This window comes from Acromyrmex echinatior, chromosome 1 (genome assembly GCF_024713525.1).
Source record: "Acromyrmex echinatior isolate Ae372 chromosome 1, ASM2471352v2, whole genome shotgun sequence".
NCBI lineage: Eukaryota > Metazoa > Arthropoda > Insecta > Hymenoptera > Formicidae > Acromyrmex > Acromyrmex echinatior.
Genome location: NC_141852.1, coordinates 5,440,577 through 5,456,693, shown reverse-complemented (window position 1 = coordinate 5,456,693; position 16,117 = coordinate 5,440,577). Strand labels below are relative to the sequence as shown.

At 30.3% G+C, this 16,117-nt stretch overlaps 1 protein-coding gene and 1 non-coding gene across 2 annotated transcripts; one reads left to right on the top strand and one right to left on the bottom strand.

The window, feature by feature from the left end:
• The first annotated feature begins 3,843 nt into the window (after window positions 1-3,843).
• On the top strand, window positions 3,844-3,917 carry TRNAN-GUU (transfer RNA asparagine (anticodon GUU)). Its single transcript has one exon. It is a non-coding gene; the product is annotated as a tRNA-Asn (tRNA).
• Window positions 3,918-10,975: 7,058 nt separating this feature from the next.
• Window positions 10,976-12,131, bottom strand: LOC147910882 (uncharacterized). Its single transcript, XM_087407568.1, has 2 exons — window positions 11,605-12,131; window positions 10,976-11,545 (listed from the first exon to the last, which is right to left on the bottom strand). The coding sequence occupies exons 1-2, from the start codon at window positions 11,700-11,702 to the stop codon at window positions 10,996-10,998; spliced, it is 648 nt and encodes a 215-aa protein (XP_087263694.1). The 5' UTR covers window positions 11,703-12,131; the 3' UTR covers window positions 10,976-10,995.
• Between the last annotated feature and the right edge of the window lie 3,986 nt (window positions 12,132-16,117).

Sequence of the window (16,117 nt, the reverse complement as noted above, 5' to 3'; positions counted from 1 at the left end):
ATCCTAGCTGTTGTCGTGAATCTGTAATATTGTATATTCTGTGTATAGTACTATAAGGCTCATTCAGGAAGAAACGATTCATATATCTGTGATCACCTTGGTGCATGCTTTCCAATGATAAATCACTTTCTGGGATCGCAGACCAGCATTTCATTTCTGAATCTATATGAATCTACTAGAGTTCATATCATTATATTTATCTAGAAACGTAATCAGTATGTTCAGTCTCTATAAAATTCAATACCTTGTTTGCGAATAATGCGAATTCGAAAACTTGATTTATATGGATTTATCTAATTCAATCCGTTTGCTGGGATAAGATTAAAATAAGTAAGTTATAAGATTCTGAAGAATATAAATTCGGATAACACAATATTAGAGAATTGTTTGAGCTTAGGTGTCTTGTGTCGAATTTATTATATATAAACAAGTAAGTGAGTCAATAAATAAATTCAAATATTTTGATAATATGGTCATTGTTTAATTGGTTTTTTTATGTTATCATTCTCAGTGATAAAATGATAAGTAACTAGTCGAATACTAATACGAATTCATACATGATATTACTTAATCTATAGTCGAGTGAACACATTAACTCCTCTTTGTATATAACTTAGACATCCATATGCAATTTTATTATAAATCGTCTTATGGAGTGACAGATTCTCAGTGAGACGGTATAATTTAAAGAAATAAATTGAAGAAATAATTTATATTAAAAATTGTAAATTTCAAGAAAATCTTAATAAAATAAAGTCAATGATATATAAAAAATTTTCATTTTATATTATGTATTAAGTTCAAATAAAAGTATTAATTTATTTTCTATTTAATTTTATATATAATATTTTATATATGTATGTATTTATTAGTATTATACATGTCATAAATTGTACATATATATATATATATATATATATATATATATATTATATATATAAATTGTTTAAATAATGTTTTAAGAAAATTAACACAAAAGATTTACATAGTACCTTTGATAAACAAAAAAGAGCAACATATATAAAAATATATATAGAAAATAAAAAATAAATTTTTATACGTATATATATATATATATATATATATATATATATATACATTAACTATATATATAATTTATATTTTTCTAATTACTCCCAACAAGTCTTCTCTCTCTCTCTCTCTCTCTCTCTCTCTCTCTCTCTCTCTCTCTCTCTCGCACTTTTATTACATATCCCTTTGTAATTATAAACCCGTATAATTATGAACAACCATTAACAAAATGTGGATGTGAAAATTAGTCAACATTTACCCATATATTCTTTAACCATAACTCTTTTATGTCGATATTTTTAACAATTTTATTTCGATATTCTTGATTTTTATGATTATGTTATTTTTCTGCAAATATTAAGCTTATATACTGAAGAGAAAATCCAAATTAGAATCGAAACGTATATTTATAATAAAAACGTATACTTGTCTTTTATAATAAAATATATTCACACATTTATAATCTGTGATGGCTTTTAAAGGATTCTTTTTACTTTAAAGGCTTCTTGATTTACTTGATTAGAGAGATTTGAATTATCTATATAATTATATTTTAAAAGTTTTTTTTAAATATTTAGATTATATAAATTAAATAAACTTACCATGTAAACTTACCTTATTTATGTATTTAATGTATAAGACTTAGTAATCATCAGAAACGAGTCAGTAATTTTAAGAGTATATATATACAAGGTGCGTCCCAAAATTTTCCCAACTTTTTCAATAGGGATAGGTCGGGTGGCGCCATCCGTGTGTTCGATTGCGCGTTTGAAAGGTACATCCCTAGCTGACTTCCAGTAAAAATTTCATGACATTTGGTTCAGTGGAAACGAAGTTATGGCGTCTCAAGTGTCAGTATGTTGTATACATCGGTACGAGAATGAACTTCGAACAAAGAGCCAATATTAAGTTTTGTTTTAAACTTGGTAAAACATTTACCGAAACCCATAATTTGATGAAACAAGTTTATGGTGATAATTGTGTAGCCCGTGCCAGTGTTTATGAGTGGTATACGCGATTCAAGAACGGTTGTGAGGACATAAATGACGACGCACATACAGGTCGCCCAAAATCGACAATTAACGAAAATTCCATCGAAGTTTTTATGATTCCAAGGGTATTGTGCACAAAGAATTCGTTCCAGCAGGCCAAACAGTTAATGCTGTATTCTATGTAAGCGTTTTGAAGCGTTTGGTGCACCGCATTCGTCGTATTCGGCCAGAATATCGCGAAGGAGGAAGTTGGCGCTTGTTACACGATAATGCGCCATCTCACCGTTCGACACTTGTCACTGATTTTTTGACTAAAAATCACATTTTAACAATCAACCATTCCCCGTATTCGCCTGATATGGCACCTTGTGACTTCTACCTATTCGGCAAAATGCATTTGTCCATGAAAGGAAAGCGGTATGTGGACGTAGAAGACATCCAAAGGGCTTGTACCACTATTCTGAAGGACGTGCCTTTGAACGACATAAAACATTCATTTGAAATGCTTTTAGATCGTGCCAAACGTTGTATTGAGTCCGACGGGGACTACTTTGAATAAACAATTTGAATTTGAAAAAAAAAGTAAACCGTTGTTGTTTTATTTCAAAAGTTGGGAAAATTTTGGGACGCACCTTATATATCCTGTATGTAACAGTCTTTTTGATTGATCAAAATCTAAATGATTTCGAAGGAGCGAATGAATAAAGGACCAATTTGAAAATATATGTTCAATTTGAGCTGATGATGGGTAGCATGTTTGTGTTTCTGCAGAATACTTTGTGTTGTAACTATAAGTACTTATATCGATTACATATGAATACATGCATACTTGATCTTTCAGAGTCTAAGTTCTCACACTTAATTTGTTACTTCACATCTTTAATCATTTGTCAGAGAATAAGATCATCTTCATTTTCTTCTAAAAAAAATCTTGCTCAACTTCTTTTATTTGAAGTTCATTATTTTTCTTGTTATTAATCAAATCTTTCTTCACCAGCTCTTTAATTGGAAAAATTATGGGAATATAGCTGCAACTACGAGAATCCTTTGATCTCCAATGAAATGGTCACTGCAAATGAGTGATTAATCTATCAAGAAAAGTCATTCTATCTAAATCTGAAGTAGACACTTAACGGATTCTAATTATATTAAGAAGGTTTAAATATTCTTAAATTCACTAATTATACAAATTTCGTCATTTAATCAAATCTAATTTCTATATTTGTGGTTCAGAGTGTTTGAACGTATCTGGACTATCCAGCTATATTTTGTTATGATTGTTTACTGAGAAAGTCTCCAAAGAGAGCCGAAAAAACGTTCAATCAATACTTTGAATAAAGAAGATATCACAGAAAAATGGAGTTAAGTCATCATTCCACATTAATATTATGCATCCCTTCCCGCGTTAACTCTTATTAGCTTTGAATCGGTTATTATTGTTATATATATAGAAATTACTCATCGTAGAGCGCTTATTATAGGTTTGTTATCTTGAAATCTTCTTTGTCTTGAAATCTTTAAAAATTTTTGAACTTGAAAGAAGATAAATACATATATATTTGGACTTTAAAGCGCGAGAAAGCAAAGATACTGAGTGCAAAAAGTACATGTAACATGAATAGACCTTATGTATTAAATAAAAATGAAATAAATATATAAGAATATAAATTTTGGTTTTACACGAATAGATCTTTATTCTAAGATAATTATGTAATGCAGTACATTTAAACGGACTGTTGATAAATATTTTTTAATGAAACACGAATGAGTGCAATCTACCATACTTCATTTTCAAGAGAATGATGACCTAGATTCATATGCCTCCGTGGCGCAATCGGCTAGCGCGTTCGGCTGTTAACCGAAAGGTTGGTGGTTCGAGCCCACCCGGGGGCGTTTTTTTGCATCAAATTTGCGTGATTGAAAAAGGTCAATGAGCATTAATTTCATTACAACTTAAAGGTAATAAGTTAATATTTTTTTAAAACTAGATTAAGTTAATATTAAATTAAGATTAATACTTATAAAATTCATTTAGTTAAGTTAAAAGTTAAATAAACAAAAAATTAACTCAAGGTTACATTAAAATTAAATTAACTCAAGTTAAATAAAAGGTTAATTTAAAAACACATTTTTTTTTATCAAAATAATTTTATTTTTATATTGTTATCATTACATTTCATTAGTTACCATATAAGTAAATATTTAGATTGATTGCTATCAACTTTAGAATAATATTATAGTCCCATTATTTTTGTTTTATGCACCTAGAATTCTTTTTATACAGTGGACCGTATAAAAAAAAAACCGTATAAAAAAGTGAAACAATTAGGGTTTGCAATAAAATATAAAACTTATTAAGTATTAAATTATTACTTTATAAAGTATTAAACTAAACCTATAGAAAAGGCAATTTAAAATAGAATACTATTCGATAACATGTTGTTCATCCTAAGCCGTCAAAGGCATTGATTCTATTAATTTGTGTTCTCTCATATACAAGGTGCGTCCCAAAATTTTCCCAACTTTTGAAATAAAACAACAACGGTTTACTTTTTTTTTCAAATTCAAATTGTTTATTCAAAGTAGTCCCCGTCGGACTCAATACAACGTTTGGCACGATCTAAAAGCATTTCAAATGAATGTTTTATGTCGTTCAAAGGCACGTCCTTCAGAATAGTGGTACAAGCCCTTTGGATGTCTTCTACGTCCACATACCGCTTTCCTTTCATGGACAAATGCATTTTGCCGAATAGGTAGAAGTCACAAGGTGCCATATCAGGCGAATACGGGGAATGGTTGATTGTTAAAATGTGATTTTTAGTCAAAAAATCAGTGACAAGTGTCGAACGGTGAGATGGCGCATTATCGTGTAACAAGCGCCAACTTCCTCCTTCGCGATATTCTGGCCGAATACGACGAATGCGGTGCACCAAACGCTTCAAAACGCTTACATAGAATACAGCATTAACTGTTTGGCCTGCTGGAACGAATTCTTTGTGCACAATACCCTTGGAATCATAAAAACTTCGATGGAATTTTCGTTAATTGTCGATTTTGGGCGACCTGTATGTGCGTCGTCATTTATGTCCTCACGACCGTTCTTGAATCGCGTATACCACTCATAAACACTGGCACGGGCTACACAATTATCACCATAAACTTGTTTCATCAAATTATGGGTTTCGGTAAATGTTTTACCAAGTTTAAAACAAAACTTAATATTGGCTCTTTGTTCGAAGTTCATTCTCGTACCGATGTATACAACATACTGACACTTGAGACGCCATAACTTCGTTTCCACTGAACCAAATGTCATGAAATTTTTACTGGAAGTCAGCTAGGGATGTACCTTTCAAACGCGCAATCGAACACACGGATGGCGCCACCCGACCTATCCCTATTGAAAAAGTTGGGAAAATTTTGGGACGCACCTTGTATGATCGAATGAGATTCAATATTAAACATTTTATTCAATAAAAACATAAAAGAAAAAGTTTCTGCTTATGACAACGATAATGAAATACAATTTGTGTTTTAACGAAAAAATGTTCTTTGAATGTTCGTCGGGTTTCCTTAGTTTGAAAATAAAAGTAAGTAAAACATGTGAAGGTAGATATTGTATAAAAATAAGTAAAACATGTAAAGAAATCCATGCAAATATAAATAAAACTTGTTAAAAGAATGGCATAACTGTGAACAAAAAACATGTAAAGGTGAATTAAACGTGTTTAATAATACGTAATAATGAATCGTATAAATAAAAATACCATAAAAAGAGTCCCACAAGTGTATTAGCAATTTTACTTATTGTTAGAAAATAAAGATTATGAATTGAGCGACTTATAGGTTAAAAATGAAACTAAAAAGTTGTTTGTTTTAAAATTGTAAGCGTTTAATTTTTATTATAATTTTAATTATCATTGATTTTTAATTGTTACTGATTTTAAATAAAAAAACTTGAATATCTTAAAATTGCATCATGATTTATAATTAGATCTTAGAACTAATATGGATAATCAATTATAATTTTGTTATATATATTACGATATGCGCAAATAATTAATTTTATTATTCTTATAGAATGCAATAACGCCACAAAAAAGAATATTTAGTATATTGAATTAGTACATGGGTCTAATTGTGGATGGAAATGTCATTACTTTATTTAATTCAAATTAAAACTTATAAAACGATAATGAAACGATAATGAAATAAAACCATTTATAATGTAATCTTTATCAATCATAACTATTAAATATTTTATTAATTTTTCAATATAATATCTGGATAAAAATTTTTTTTTAAAGAGTGATTTTACCCTATATATGAACATATTTTATTTTGCGTTAATAAATAATTACAAAGTTAGACTAAATTAGAATTTTGTTATTTGTTTTTTACGTTTTATTATATTTTATGTTTATATTATCTACTGCTATATGTATATAACAGAAAAAGCTTTTATTTTTCTATTTTGGTTATCTTATAATGCATTCTTTAGAATTGCAATGCTAATAATGATAAAATGCTAATAATGATATGAATTGGGCGACTTATAGATTAAAAACAAGACTAAAAAGAAGAGTGATATATTTGAAGAGTGATATATTAGCATTTTATTTTTCATTACACATAAAATATCTTTCAATTAGTATACATGTTTTATTAAAAACCGTACATACGACAGATGTGGTTTATCTGTGTATTTTATATTCAATTATTAATAAATATATTCTATTATTAATAAAATAATAAAGCCATATATATTATCTATATATTTCTATATATTTATACATATATATTTCTATATATATTTCTATATATTTCTATATATTTCTATATATATATATTAGGTGTTGGAATTAATTCGTAGCGTTTTTTAATGAAAGAATGTTATTTATTTCACATGAGCATTAAAAAATACATTAATGAAAGTACTTCCCATCACTTGTAAAACGCTACGAATTAATTCCAACACCTAATATTTCTGTATATATATTATCTATATATTTATTCAATAAAACATTGCTAAAATAATCAAACTGACAGGGTGAAATTAACATTCATCAGAATTATGGTAATGTTGCATATAATGACTAATCAAAGTATACGGATTCTGTTAAATTGAACTGAAAAATATTAAACAAATTTTTATAATATAATATAATTTGATCTTTATATATAATATAGACTACCAAACATTCTAATTGTAAAATAATCTCGAATTTTAACAATCAGAAATGTTTATTTTAGTCAAAATGCAATTACTATGTACAGAGTGTTTCGAAATTCGCAAGTTAGAATATCATAGTAAGAAAGTTTTCAAAAAATTAAGTAAAAAAGTTACTTGCGAATTTTTATTTAAAGCAGTAGTTTTTGAAATCTAAGAGTTTTAATTAATAATATGATTAAGAGTTTAATATGACAACTACAATGATGTCCAACAATGATGACCAACTTTAGACTGTTCATAAATCGACGTATACGACAGGATTAGTAAGCGTACACTTCTGCGTTTAAACATCGTCCGTGTAAACGTACTTGATCATATTTAAACCTTACCCTTTATTATTTCACAAACTATTATTTAAAACAGTAATGGGATTTGCTTGCACATTTCGGCCGATTCTCAACTTGTTTCCTACCCTTATTTCATCAACCTGCGAACAGCCAATCAGCATTTTTAGGCTACTCGCAGGTTGATGAAATAAGGACAGGAACCAAGTTGAAAATTGGCTGAAATGCAAATAAATCCCAGCACTATTTTAAAATAAATTTGTTAAGGTCACTAATAATTTTTTATTAGAAATGTCACTAATAATTTTTTAAATTAATTTTTTGGAAACTTTCTTACTGTGATATTCTGATTCGTGAATTTCGAGATAGTACATACGTGTATGTACGTTGATTTCAAACTATACACACACACACACACACACGCGCGCGCGCGCGCGCGCGCGCATATAGAAAAATGGTTTGATTATATATATATATATAAAATCAAACCATTTTTCTTATGCATTATAGAAGATAAAAGATTTATTATGGATTATATATACCTGCATTACAATTATAACGAAGCTCAAAGCTGTGCTATATGTCTGAAAAAATATGTTTTCATTATATTTAAAATGAAAATGTTTGTGTTAAATTAAGAACAATTAATGTAAAATAAGATTTTGAATATATAGAATAACAATGAAAAATATACAAATGCAGTTAATTGAGAAACGATTTCAATGTTATGTTGCCATAGATATTTATAAGATATTAGATATTAGTAATTTACTAATATTTTTGAATTGGATATGTAAATTTGTTCTATTATATATGTACACGTTTATTATATGCTTATGCTTTTATTCATTGTAGGACATACCTGACGAATGCAATTATACCCAAAATGGAAAAGTCTGATGCCAAATTTTACCTTCTTTAGTTTTACTTGCAACGTAAAATCTAATTGAAATAAATAATTTGGTAAAGGTGTTAGACATATACTATCTTTCATGAAAGTTTGGATACTGCTCGCATAAATTTCTAACAAATGGCTACGTAAAAAATTAAGACATTATAATTTATAGACATCGGATTCTTATGCAATATTTTTTTAAAAAGATTGGAAAGTAATATCAAAATAAAAATCTCTTATTGCAAAAGCATTCTAATAATACATTTTTATTTGTGTATATTGTGCAGATTTACATAGTTGTGAAAATTTACATATTTTAGATGTCTGCAAAAAATATCTGCATAAAAAATCCGATGTCCAATTATAAATTATCAATCATGTTACCTCTTTGGACATCAATTAGAAGCAATTCAATCCTATAAGTTAATAACATTTTGATATATTTTACTTCAATTAATTGCGTCAAAACCAATCCATTTTTCAGATTCAATGTAAATAATATTATATTAATAATTAAATTTGAGACCAATTCGATATATTTTCTTGAGTTGAATCATTTAACTCCATTATTTTAGTTAAAGGCATATTATGAAAAATCAGTAGAGACATAGAAATGATTTAAAATATTTCAAATTGAATATAATTCAACATTATATGAATTTAACAGTGTATTCTTTTATATATTTCAGGTATTTGCTATTTGCACTTATATTAACAATTTAACATTAATTGCAAAAGTTTTATAAATTATTTTTAATTTTATATGTCAAAATGCATAGTGTTTATTTTCTAGAACATTGATAGTATAATAGATCAAATTTCAAATATTTACTTTTGACATATAAAATAAAAAAGATTTATAAAGCTTATATCCCTACTCATATCATGGTGTTAGTATGCATAGTGTGCATAAATATTTTAAAATATATAAGAATATAATACAATTGCACAGTTTTACATATACATATATATATGTATAATGCCTCAATTTTTTACGTAATCATTCGATAAAATTTGTACAGATGTCCGAATTTCCAGAGCGCTAGTAAAATAACGCGTAAAATAGTTAAAATTTTGTTGTAATTATTTACCTGTTCACGTAAGTCCTCATCAAGATCATAATTGGATAATTTCTGAAGAATTGTTATTGTCTCGTTTATCTGAAATGGTTTTTGACAATATGAAAGTTTGTAAAATTAAAAATTTGTACATTCAATAAATAAGAATATATTATTTCGGTAATAACTTAATGTATGTATAATTACATTTCTGCAAAATTATTGCTTATGTTTATTATTTTATTATTTAATATAAATTATTAATAATATTTTTTAATTCTACTATATCTTATAATAAACAGTTTGATATATGTAGTTTAATGTGAGAAATAAAATGCTATATAGAATGAAAATAAAATTTGAATCTAAATAGAATAACATACATTGAAATGTCCATACTTTCTCTCTCGTATCAGGTATATTCTTAAGAATCGAATGTATATAGATACCAAAGGTAGTAGTTTGTAATAAGTATAGAAATATATATAGTGACATTTGTATGTTAAATACTTTGTTTAGTTTGCGTGATATAAGGCATAATTGTAAATGAACATGCCTGTAAACAAATAAAATAAAATCGTAATTGTTATAATTAAACCTTAAGACACGTATCTACGAGAAGTACTAAGCAAAATATATTTTTATCATAGAATTCAATGTAAACTATAGTCATAATATGCGATCGATGCAAAATGTGCGAATTTCACACAGTTAATCTTTCATTCGTAAAAATATTAACCTTAATACTTTTACGAATAGAACAATAAGATAAGTTGGTGGAAAGAAAACACATAATTGCTTATTTAAAAAATTATCGATTTTTTTAAAGCAACGATATGTTTTTTTTCCACCAAAAGTTTTAAGGTACGATTATCAAAAAGTTAATAGTTTACGAGTTATTTAACAATATGTGCCAAAAAAAAATGTAAAATGTAAAATATCTCGTTAATCTATTGGTTTTTTGACATTATCACCTTAATACTTTAATATGCAGAATAATTAGAGGTATATACATACATATATATATATGTATATATATATATCAGTAGGAATACTAGGCGGGTTCTAAGCCATGGGGCTAGAGGGGAATGCGGGGTGCGGGGAAGTACTTGTGGGCGCGGGGAATACCTAACGCGGGGGAAAGAAGGGGAAAGGTCTAATCTCCTACACAATAGGGCTCCTACACAATAGGGCTCCTTTTTTTTGTTATCAAAATTAGACCATGTTTTTCTTTAAAAATGCATTGATAATAAAGGTTTGAATTTGACCATGACATATTTTTCTTTTCTTTAAAAATGTATCGATAATAAAGGCTTGCATGTTAGAGAAAGATAGAGCGCGCGTGCTACGAGTGAAGAAAGGATGGAAGAATTAATAGAGTACGAATTTCTTTTGTATGATACAGTTTTTTCAATTTTTATGGTTTTTCCTGGCGCGTCGAGGCAAAGGATGGGAAGTAAAAGACAATACACATGAAATAAGGCGAACAAAAATGTTTTATTTACATCTTATTACATCGGTTTTCGTACTTATTAAAAACTAAAGCTAACAGTTCACAATCAATGAGCTGCTGTCCATTGAAAATGTCGCAATCACATATAATGTTCTCAGATGCGATGTTGGAGAATCGCGTATACTTGGTATCTACCGTATCGATGAGTCGAGCTAATCGTTCGAATGTTACATCGACACACCCGTTAAAGTCAAACATACGGCGTAGCGTCGTTTCGGTCATCATAATGCGTACCGATGAAGAATCGAGACATACGATCGTAGCATAGTTCAGCATGAAAACACTGATGATTAGCGGTCCAACGCTTATAAAATTATCCTTGTATTCATTTCGAAACAGCTTATAAATATTTCCTCGCTGCTCGTAGAGGCTCTTCCATGTTTCGAGAGATAGCGATAATTCGTGTCCGCGATGATCTCCAAGGACGATCTCCACGTAACTCGGTGGGCCAACGTTGATTCCAATTTCCAAAAATTTGTAGCCCGTATTCGTCAGATCGTAACGTCTGCTCAGTAAACGCACTGCACGATGCTCCGTACTGTGTACATACATAATGTTAAAAAACGTTTCTTTTATGTATAGAACGTTGGAACTTACATGTTATATTCCTTCTTCACATCACACGATGCACTGTTCTCTTTAGCGTACATTTTTTCAGTCGTTCGTACAAGCGGGTATCGTAAAACTGATTGCATCCGTGTAAATGGTAATACTTCTGGAATCGATGAGAGAAGACAGGTCCTCCCCCCTTTTTCCAAGAATTTCGAACATGTTGCGACACTTTTTATCAAGTCTTTCTACGTATTTTCTTTGTCACGAATTTATACATACGTTTATACATACGTTAATACACACGTACATACGTACATACGTTTATACATACGTTTATACGTACGTACATACGTTTATACATATGTTTATACACGCATACATATGTTTATAGATACGTTTATACATACATTTATACATACGTTTATACATACGTACATACGTTTATACATACGTTTATACATACGTTTATATATACGTTTATACATACGTACATACGTTTATACATACGTTTATACATACGTTTATACATACGTTTATACATGCATACTGTGAGAGGTTGTATTTATTATATAAATGTAATATTTTTCTGTTAATAGGTATAAATAAGCAGACATAAAAATTACTAGGATTCAGAGATCCAATAGGAAACGATCTCGAGGATAGGTAGATGGCAGTACGAGATCGTGACTTGACAACTTCGTTGTTGGCAACTCTGGACACGCCCTTCTATATATATTATTCCTTGTATACACACGAGTGCGATGTATCGTACATTCACAGCCATTAAAGAGTTTACTTTATTACGTAGTTAAATCAGGAGATATTCTTTATCGATAGCCTCCTTTCCTCACAAATTGGTAGCAGAGCGTGGTTGGCTTAGTGTATCCGTGGTTTGGCTTAGTGTATCCGAGTGAGGCTATCGAATATCGTGAGTTTGCATAAGCATAAGAAAGACGCATTTTCAATATGGCTGAAAATTGGAATTTGAGTTGTGTGGAACCGCTTGACGACACGAATTATTTCCTGTGGAGCGAAAAAATAGAAGGAATCTTAAGGGCAAAGAAACTTTGGAAAAAAGTAATGAATGTGAGGCCAACAGACAAATCAGAAGAAGATGATGAAAGATATGCGGAAAAATTTAAGCTATGGAATGAATGGGACAACGATAACTACGCCGCACGTACAGTCATGATAAATAGGATGAGTAAAGCTCAATTATTGAAGTACAGTCACGAAAAGGATGCAAATAAATTATGGAATCTAATTAAAAACAATATGGCAGCGGAAACTGAGCAGTTGAAGGCGAGATCATTAAGTGAATTGATAAAAATGAATAAGGACGAAAGTGTAGATGCGTACGTTAATAGAGCTGAGGCTTTGAGAAACCAATGCAGACAACTCGGTAAAAACATAGAGGATTACGAATTGAGGATGTATATTATACGAGGACTAAAATCTGAATTCGATCAGAATGTACGAGTGTTTGAAACACAGAGAGAGCTAACAATAAATGACATAAGATATGCATTAAAACAAGAGGAAATACGAAGAGACAAACATAAAGATGAAAAAACATCGAAAGAAGAATATGTAAGAAAAGCCAGAGATAAATCAAGAAATAACTATACATGCTGCAATTGCGGAATGAGTGGTCACAAATCAAGCGAATGTCGTAACAGGAAGAAGTGCTTTAATTGCCAGGGATACAATCACATCGCGGTTGATCGCAGAGAACAGAAGAGAAACGTTTCACGTGGAAGAGGATTTAGAGGAATCTCAAGAGGAAGAGGAAGAGGACGTAGTCAAGGATATAATGAAAGTACATTAAAAACTACAGATGAAGCGGTATTAACTGTAAGAGATCGATGACACGTGAGTACAACAAAAGTAAATAAAGAGCCTGAGCATGAAATAAAAAAAGGTTATATATGGCTATTAGATTCAGGTGCAACAAGTCATATGGTAAGCAATAAAGTCGTATTTGATAATATAGAGGACGATACAAGAGACATTACCTTGGCTGACAAAGAAGGAAAAAAATTAACCTCAGATGGTCGAGGTGAAATAGTAATAAAACAGAATTTTAATGAAGATAGGATACGGTTAAGAAATGTATTACGTGTACCAGACATTAATATAAATTTATTATCGGTAGCAAAAATCACCGATCATGGTTACAAAGTAGAATTTGATAAATATGGAGCCATTGTTTACAGGAACAAGGATGAGATAAAAATGACAGCCGTCAGGGAGGAGAATGCGTACTATGTCAAATCGTCTGTGATAAAAAATGAAACAGCAGCGAGAACAGAAGAAATGGACATTTGGCATGAGAGATTCGGACACACAAGCAAGAAGATCATCGAAGAAATGAAAAAAGAAGATCTAGTGACAGGATTAAAAGAAACAGACAAGGAGATAAGTCAATGTGAGACATGCGTGGAAGGAAAAATGTGCCGTAAAGCGCATCCCAGATTAACACATAGAAAAACCAACAAAATAATGGAACTATGGCATATAGATCTAGTAGGTCCCATAAATCCGTCGTCATATGGCGGTAAGAGATACATATTTACCATTATCGACGACTATTCGAGAGTAATATTTATCGATTTTTTAAAAGAAAAAAATGAAGCTGGTGAAAAATTAAAGAAGCTAATTTTACTGAAAGAGAATCAAACTGGAATGAAGTTAAAGGCTATCAGATCTGATAATGGAGGAGAATTCGTAGGAAAGAACTTACAAGAGTGGTTCAGCCAGAAAGGAATAAAACACGAATTAAGCCCGGCAAGAACACCCCAGTGTAATGGTGTGGTAGAAAGAGCTAACAAGTCAATAATAGAAATGACAAGAACAATGATGACAGACTCACAAATGCCGCTAGTTTTTTGGGCTGAAGCAGCGTGTACAGCAGTGCATATAAAAAATAGAAGCAAGACATCTGTGCATGGGAAGACACCCTATGAAATTTGGAATGGTAGGAGACCGAATGTAAAATATATGAGGAGATTCGGATGCGTAACATATTTATTAAACAAGGAACCACAAAGAAAGAAGTTTGATCCCTATTCCTGAAAGCTATTATAGGAATATTTATTGGATATGCAATGAACAATACGTACAGAATATACATTCCCGAAAATGGAAAAGTAAAAGCTGATTGTGATGTAAGGTTTGATGAGACTAGGAACGGATGTGAGTTATTAAATACCGAAAATTCTAAAAAAATTAAGAAAGAAGAATTAATAGTTATAGGATTAGAATACAAAGATGAAAAAGAAACTAGAGAAGAAGAAGGGATCGAAGAAAATGAAGAAAATGCAAGAACAGAAGACGAAAGCAGTGAATATGAAGACGCAGTTGTAGGAGAATCTTCAGAAAATGAGAGCGATGACATCACATCAGAGAACGAAGATATGGAAACAGAAATACAACAGATGGAAAAGAAAAATAGAGGAAGACCAAAAGGGACTACAAAAGAAATGATAGAAGCTCGAAAACAACAAATGAGAGAGGAACAAATGGAAGAAGGGGAATACAGAAATCTTAGAAGGTCTGAGAGAATCAAAGGGCAACAGATGGCATTGATGACAATGGAGAATGAAGTACCGAAGAATATTCAAGAAGCGAAACAATCAAGTGAATGGGTACATTGGAAACAGGCAATATTTGAAGAATTAAAATCAATGGAAAAACATGAAGTATGGAACACTGTAACTAGACCTAAAAATAAGAAAGTGATCAAGAGCAAATGGGTATTCAACATCAAGGAAGATCCAAATGGACAGCGACGATATAAAGCACGATTGGTGGCCCAAGGGTGCGGACAACGTCCTGGAGTGGATTATGATGAGACATTCGCTCCTGTGAGGTAAAAACTGAAACAATAAGATTGCTATTCAGTATATCTGCCCAAAAACAGAGAAGAATGAAGATTTACGATGTAAAAACCGCATATTTACACGGGAAGTTAAAGGAAGAGATTTACATGGAACTACCAGATGGGATCCAAGAAAACCACGAAAAAGTGTGTAAATTAAAAAGAAGCATTTATGGTCTCAAACAGGCCGGAAAATGTTGGAACGAATTTCTAACAGAGATTATGATTAAATGCGGAATGAAATATTCTAAAGAAGATCCGTGTTTATTCTATGCAATAGAAAAAAATAGATTCGTATATTGCGGTATTCACGTTGATGATATGATAACAGTATCAAGCGATGATGAATTCGAAAAAGGATTCATGAAAAAGATTGAACAGTATATAGAAATTAAAGATCTCGGAGAAGCAAAAACTGTACTCGGAATGGAAGTGACACAAGAAGAAGGCAAGGTGTATGTAGATCAGAAGAATTATATAAAAAGATTACTTGAATTATACGAGATGGAAGAATGTAACATCGTAAGATCTCCAATGGATTTAAACGTAAAAATGGAAGAGTACAAAGAGAGCGAAAGAGTAGACGTCCGAATTTATCAAGAATTAATGGGACGACTGATGTATTTAAGCGTCCATACCAGACCAGATCTGTCTTTCGCATTAAGTTGCTTATCACAA

Excerpts from the sequence above, each read along its gene's own strand:
- LOC147910882 (XM_087407568.1), bottom strand. The coding sequence starts at position 11,702 with ATGCAATCAGTTTTACGATACCCGCTTGTACGAACGACTGAAAAAATG. Across the intron at positions 11,546-11,604 it reads GTGAAGAAGGAATATAACAT|TACGGAGCATCGTGCAGTGC; the intron begins GTAAGTTCCAAC and ends GTATGTACACAG.